Source organism: Cicer arietinum, chromosome 5, assembly GCF_000331145.2.
Source record: "Cicer arietinum cultivar CDC Frontier isolate Library 1 chromosome 5, Cicar.CDCFrontier_v2.0, whole genome shotgun sequence".
Classification (NCBI taxonomy): Eukaryota; Viridiplantae; Streptophyta; class Magnoliopsida; order Fabales; family Fabaceae; genus Cicer; species Cicer arietinum.
In genome coordinates, this window is record NC_021164.2 from 62,883,680 (window position 1) to 62,890,969 (window position 7,290).

The following is a 7,290-nucleotide window of genomic DNA, read 5'->3' on the forward strand; positions in this document are numbered from 1 at the left end:
TACAGTATTAGTAGTAATTTGAAAATAGTGAAAACAATGTTAGTAGTTAAATAATAAAATTTTAAAAGTAATTAATATTACATTAAAAAAAATTCGATTTTGACAATTTTTTATGAGTGAGTTATATAGCCATTGTAAAATAGATGAAGTATTTTATAAACTATATTTACATGATTTTTTCAATAAATATTGTTAAAAAATAAATAAATAATAAAATATTATTGCCTACAAAAATGCAAGTGTTACGAATTTTTGACTTTTTTCATATAAATAAAAAATTAACTAAAGAAATTGCAATTTTATATTTCACACACTTTTTTAGTTAATATACACCTATTATCTTCTATAAATATAATAAATGGAATACATTTTTAATTCCTAAATTATTTTGAATAATTTTTTTCTTAATATAATGTTTGATTAAAATCAAATTCTTCAACAATTAATTTTTTTTGTTTGTTAAACAGCGTGTTTTTTCTTTTTATTATTGTTTACGATGCTTTCAATTTTATTTGTATGTGTATGCTACAAAATCAACTGCATTTTATATATATGTATATTTATATAATTATTTATAAATCATAATTAAAATGTTAGAAAAAATATAATAAAACATATTACATTAAAGCAATAAAAAACATACAGATGGGAACTAGAATGCTATCTACATGCTAGTTACTATAACAACAACTACTCCATTATTTATTTATAAATATTTTAGAATCTATACCATAAAATGAATTGATGAATTTAGACAAATTAGATTTGTCATTAAAATGTAAATATTGATACAACAATTTCCTATTAAAAAAATAAAATAAAATATTTTTTTCCATTAAAGAAAACATTCTAAAAAAGATAAAGAGAAATTCCTATAAAAAAAGCATTTTTTAATAAAAAAAAGTCCTATAAATACTGTATATAGCTTAAGCAAATTTGTAAAATATCTTTCAAGTTGCATATTTTCTCCTCAAATATTGGTTTACCCCACCATCTTCACATTCACCTAGGTACGCCCCCACTTTCTTAATGCAATAAAATCTTACGCTCTTTTCACTTTCTCTCTCTTCCCCTTCTTTCTATTTCTTCTTCATCTTTCATTTTATTTTATGTTGTTTCTACTTCTTCTCTTCAATTGACTTGTTCCCATCACATAAGAACACCCAGTTCCAAATCATCTAGTAATATTCTATCCTTTTTATTACCCTTTTCACTGTTTCTATCATTTTTGCTATTTGTTTTCTTTATCCTATTGTTCATGTTGATTTGTTTTTTGCTGAAGTTCTGGGTGTTGTGTTATTATTGGATTCATAAGTTTCCTCACATCAATTTAGCTTATGTTTCTGTTTTAATTAAGTTTTTTCCTTTTCTTTTTATTCCTTTGAAAGATGCATACTTTTATGATTACTGATGTATGTTCTGTTTGCTTATGTTGCTTTTACTTTCTCATTTTTTTTATCTGTGAAATTATTCGGATATTTTCCTGATCTATTTGTTTTTCATTTATTCAATTGAAAAAAGTTGCAAATTATTTTTTTATAGTGATTGGAGAAATTGAGATTTTTTTTTCTTTTTGTGATGTTTTCAGCTTTGTTTGATGTGAAGTAAAAACTTTCCTAATTTTGAACATTTATGTTTGGTAAAAGTCTTGGAAGATATTATTGCGATTTTTTTTTTATCTAGAAATTGTTTACTATCTGCAAAACATTTGCTGTTTGTACTGTATTAATTTTTCTTTGTTTTGTTGCTGTTGGCAGGTTTAAAAGTGTTCAAAGTTGTAGAATTTGTTGACTTGAATTGGTGAATAGAGATAGCTGGTAAAATTTGAAACTTGTCATCAGAAGTTTGTTGGTTGAATCCTTTTTTTTTTTTTCTGAGGATATTTAGTCTATCTTTGAGGATTATTTTTCATTGGAAAATGATGATGATGTTTGAAGAGATGGGCACACCTGTTGATATGGATATGTTTTCTGCTCCCCTAGGAGAGGGGAATGTTACCGCCCGGCAAACTGAGCCTGAGGCGATGGTTGACGATGATTATAGCGACGAAGAAATTGACGTTTATGAGCTTGAGAGGAGGATGTGGAGGGACAAAATGCGTCTCAAGCGATTGAAGGAACAGATCAAACCAAAGGAAGAGTTTGATGCAGCAAAGCAGAGGCAATCACAAGAACAGGCAAGGAGGAAAAAGATGTCAAGGGCTCAAGATGGAATTTTGAAGTACATGCTGAAAATGATGGAGGTTTGTAAGGCCCAAGGATTTGTTTACGGGATAATTCCTGAGAAAGGAAAGCCTGTGACAGGGGCATCAGACAATCTCCGCGAATGGTGGAAGAATAAGGTTAGGTTCGACCGCAACGGGCCAGCTGCCATAGCCAAGTACCAATCTGATAATGCAATTCAAGGGGCTAACGATGGATGCAATTCTATCGGTCCAACCCCTCACACTTTACAAGAGCTGCAGGACACAACCTTGGGTTCTCTGTTATCAGCACTGATGCAACATTGTGATCCCCCTCAGAGGCGGTTTCCATTGGAAAAGGGGATTCCTCCTCCATGGTGGCCAACAGGGAACGAAGAATGGTGGCCTCAAATCGGTTTACCCAAAGATCAAGGTCCTCCACCTTACAAGAAACCTCATGACCTCAAAAAGGCGTGGAAGGTTGGAGTTCTGACTGCTGTTATCAAGCACATATCTCCGGACATTGCCAAAATTCGGAAGCTTGTGAGACAATCCAAATGCCTTCAAGACAAAATGACTGCCAAGGAAAGTACAACATGGCTTGCCATCATCAATCAAGAGGAAGCGTTAGCACGAGTGCTTTACCCCAATTTCATCCCTCCATTCGCCTCAGTTGGAGGAAGTGGATCTTTTTCCACCAATGATGGCAATGAGTATGATGTTGAAGGTGGAGAGGATGAACCAAATTTTGACGTGGAGGAGCGGAAACCTGAGACTCTTCTTCATCCGTCATCCAATATTGGGATGGAGAGAATGAGGCTAAGACTTCCACCCGTACCACATTCTTCTTTCCCAATGAAAGGAGAGGCTGCAATTGCAACAACAAACTTTGATTTCATGCGGAAGAGGAAGATGTCCGGCGAGTTTAACACGAGGATGGATCAGAAAATCTTCACTTGTGAACACTCTCATTGTCCTTATAGCGAAGTTCGGCTTGGGTTTCAAGACAGAATTTCTAGGGACAATCATCAATTGAATTGTCCATATAGAGCCAGCTCCTCAGATTATGCAGGTCCAAGTTATCATGTTAATGAGGTTAAACCAGTCATATTTCCTCAGTCCTTTGTTCAATCGAAACCTACTGCTCAATCGGTTAATATGGTTCCGCCTTCGATTGATCTAACAGGACTTGGAGTTCCCGAAGACGGTCAGAAAATGATCGGTGACCTTATGACAGGCTATGATACAAATGTTCAAGGCAACAACCGTGTAGCTGCTGTAGAGAATCCAAACTTACCGCAACCTAACATTCAGCCGCAGCAGGGCAGTTTCTACCGCAGTCAAGGAATTGTGATGGGAGGAAACTTGTTTCAAGAAACCAGCATGTCCAATAACCATCACATGTTTGCAAGAGATGAAGGTCAATTCGACCGGTTCAAAGCTTTGAATTCACCCTTTGAGAACCATCACAATCACAATCACAACAATAATTATCATTTAATGTTTGGGTCCCATTGTGATTTGACATCCTTTGATTTTAAGGATGATATGCATGGAGTAGGGGTGGATGGTCTTCAGAAACAGCCAGATATTTCAATATGGTACCAGTGAATTTGACAACTGGAATTCAATCTTGTTACTCTTTTCTGATCTTTTTTTTCAATGGTCTGGCCACTCATATCATGTGAATTTTACCTTTGGCCAAAAAGGTCGTATTGCAATTTTCTTCACATGTAATTCTCTAGGCCTAGAACTAGAAATTTTATTTTTACAATAATAAAAGATTGTGGTGTTCCCATAATGTAGACCTATGGTTTTGTTCGTTGTTTTTTAAGTATCAGTATAGCCTTGTTGTTACTTAAGATTAATTGTTCTATAATGGAAGACTGTGATATAAATAAAGATTTCAACTAAAGGATTTGTCCTTTATTGGATATTTATTTTCTCATGCTTATCCTTTTTTTTTCTCCCATGTGAAATGGGACCCTAGAACAGTTGTTAGGCAAATGATGCTAAGTTGAATGGCTTTTGGATTGCGTGATGAGTTTGTATGTTTGTGCTGTGTGGTGGTGGGGTCTATTTTTTTTGGACACGTTGTTTTCATATTTTTATCGAGTCACTTCACTGGTCAATTAATCAATCAAAGCATGGGTTATTCACTGTTCATATAGATTGTGAAAGTGTCTGTTCGTGGACAATTGAAAGGGTCATCTCGTGACAGATCAAAGCTGGTGGAACTGGAAATATACCACCTAGTATTTTATCTTTTTTAGTGCTCAGTTTAACCTTTCCACTATTGAACTTTTATGGCATGTGTTTTGTAGAACACATGCTTTTATTTGATTCCTAGTGTACTTGTCTAAACATTAGTGGAGAATTGCCACTAGAATTATAAATTTTGGGGAATAATACACTGTTTTAACTTTTAAAGTATGCTATGGATTAATATAGCACATGTTGAAAACTGTTTTAAGTCATTCAGTGTCACTGGAATAGTATGTTTGCTTTGACTTTGAGAAAACAAAATAGAATAATATTAGTAAGATATATTTTTAACATATTTTTTTTTATTAATTGAAATTTATATAAATCAATAAAATTTATTGAGATATTACAATTTGATGAGATTTATGTTAATTCTAACTAATATAAGATAATGTGTTATAATGATATATTACATAGTGTATTGTAAACCCTTCTCAATAAAAATATTAATTGTTTTAAGAACACATGTTAAATACTCTACTCATCTTACAGTGAATGATTTATTTGTAAAATTAAATTATTCTAAAACGATAATTTTTTTTAATTTACAGTGTAATATTAATTATATTATTTTTTAATTGTACTATTTAATTAATATTACATGCATCGTTTTCAATTCATTATTTTTTATTTTACATTAAATAACAGTAATGGTGAATCATTTTCAAGAAAATAATAATGGAGAATTTATCAATAATTAATAAAGATATTTTAATAAAAAATAATAATATTATTTTTATTTATATATATTTTTTCAATATATATGAAATAGTCAATTTAAGTGTTAATTGTAGACATACAAAATAATTAATTAAATATAGAAATGTTATTTTAAAAACCGTATAATTTAACTTTTAAAAAGTTTAAAAGTTGTTTTTCAGTATGTGTTTTCTACTTTTAGATTCCTTAACATTAATAATAAGTGCTCAAAAGGAATACGTTAGCAATATCCTATGAATATATATATATATATATATATATATATATAAATAACTTCAAATTTTGATTGAATATTTTTTAGAGAAATTTATCTTTAACAATTCAGCTTTTCTTTTAAATGTAAATTTAAATTAACGCCATAATTATATAGAATTTCGTTTTCTTTTTGAAATAAATTATAGATAACTTCTTAACAAATATTGTCACTAAATTCATTATCGTTTATCAATTAATAGTCGTTATTTAGTCAACTTACTAATCATTATGGAGAAGTATATTACACATACTAGTTGGATTTCCTTTTTCAATCAGATTTTTTTATACTAAAGAGTAAGAGAACTAACTTTGTAATTATTTAATTAAAGTGTTTGATTCTCTTACTACTCAAATCAATTTCATGTTGTTTAATTTTCAAATTTTAATTGATTTTCAAAATGTTTTTATTTCACCTTAAAAATAAATAAGGAATTTTTTCTTCTTTCAAAATATGAAAATGTAAAACTGTAACAAAAAATCTCGTTTTCATTTAATTTTTGTTGTTGTTGTAATTTCACAAATTTTATGTTATCAAAATTAACTCGAAAGGAGAAAACTTAATGAGAATAGTGTTAGATAAATCTATCTAGACTTTTAGTTTTTTTTTTTAAAAACAGTATCTTAGACCAAGAGCAAGAAAAATTTACGTAAGACGCCATGCAATAATAGAAGAGTCGTTTGTAATGTTAAAAAGTATAATAGATTCTTTCTCTGTGGTTTGTTTTTGTTCATTGTTAAGATAACTGTATTTATTTTTAATTCTATAAAACTTGCTTAGGTGGTGAAATAGCAAGCGCATTGTGCGATCTAGCAGGCTAACAATGTCAGATACATGGAACATAATGACATGATGATTTGTTTCGTAGCACTTTATAAGGGTTGCACAGTTAGGCTGTTTTGTTCATTGTGTCTCTGCGCGACCTTGGATGGTTGGCTTTCTACTTTTGCTTTGTCGTTTTCGTTTGTGCGCTTATAGTAATAATAATATTAACACAATTGCAAAAATACCCCTATAATCTTTTAAAATTATTTTAATTTTTATTTAAATTCTTTTACTTTATTTTATTTTGATTGAATCCTTTAAGCTTCATTTTATTTGTATCGTTGATTATTTATCTCAATTTCGATAATAATTAGTTTAATTGAGATTTTTTTAATAATTTACAATCCTATAAAATGATGCAATAATAAATTTATTATATTAATTCTTTCGAAAATATTCATCAAATATTATAAATGGTATTTATTTTTTTATTTTTTCTACAGTAATTTAAATACATGTATAACCTTACAAACAAGAAATAAAGGTTTATCTACATAATGAATATTTTTAACTTCCTTCACATGCAAAGTAGTTTTGATAGTCAATTTATTGCAATATTTCGATTTCGATTAGATTTTAACATTTCAAAATAATAATTCGAAAAAATCATCAAACATAAAATGTTGCATGCATAATTTAATATATTTTAAAGATTAATGGTACAAATTAAATATAATTTAAATGATTAAATTAAAAAAAAACTTAAATAATTAAAACAAAAATTGAGTTAAAGTTAAAGAAAGAAAAGTATATTTTTGCATAACGATGGATTTTTAAAATGGATCAAGCGTGCCATTTTAGAACAAATGGAAATTGGTACAAAATTAGTCTAAAGTGGATATGAAAAGTCATTTTAAACATAACATTTTAATATTTTTATTTATATCTCTGTGCAGTTTTTTATAGAATTAAAATAATGACTAAGATTATATTAGATTAATTATTTTTTATCCATTTTTAAGGCATATAATTTGTTTATTTTTATATTAATTAAAAATTCTCTGTGATTTAATTTTTAATATTTTATGTTATTTTACTGCTTAAT

General features: G+C 29.0%; 1 protein-coding gene across 2 annotated transcripts; it reads left to right on the top strand.

Moving 5' to 3' along the window:
- Positions 1-912: 912 nt before the first annotated feature.
- Positions 913-4,130, top strand: LOC101511446 (ETHYLENE INSENSITIVE 3-like 1 protein). 2 transcript variants are annotated; one of them, XM_004501916.4, is made up of 2 exons: positions 913-1,010; positions 1,758-4,130. In XM_004501916.4, the coding sequence occupies exon 2, from the start codon at positions 1,919-1,921 to the stop codon at positions 3,791-3,793; it is 1,875 nt and encodes a 624-aa protein (XP_004501973.1). In that variant the 5' UTR covers positions 913-1,010; positions 1,758-1,918; the 3' UTR covers positions 3,794-4,130. The 2 variants fall into 2 exon arrangements, with proteins under 2 accessions (XP_004501973.1, XP_004501972.1); XM_004501915.4 differs by lacking the exon at positions 913-1,010 and adding an exon at positions 1,017-1,181.
- Positions 4,131-7,290: the final 3,160 nt, after the last annotated feature.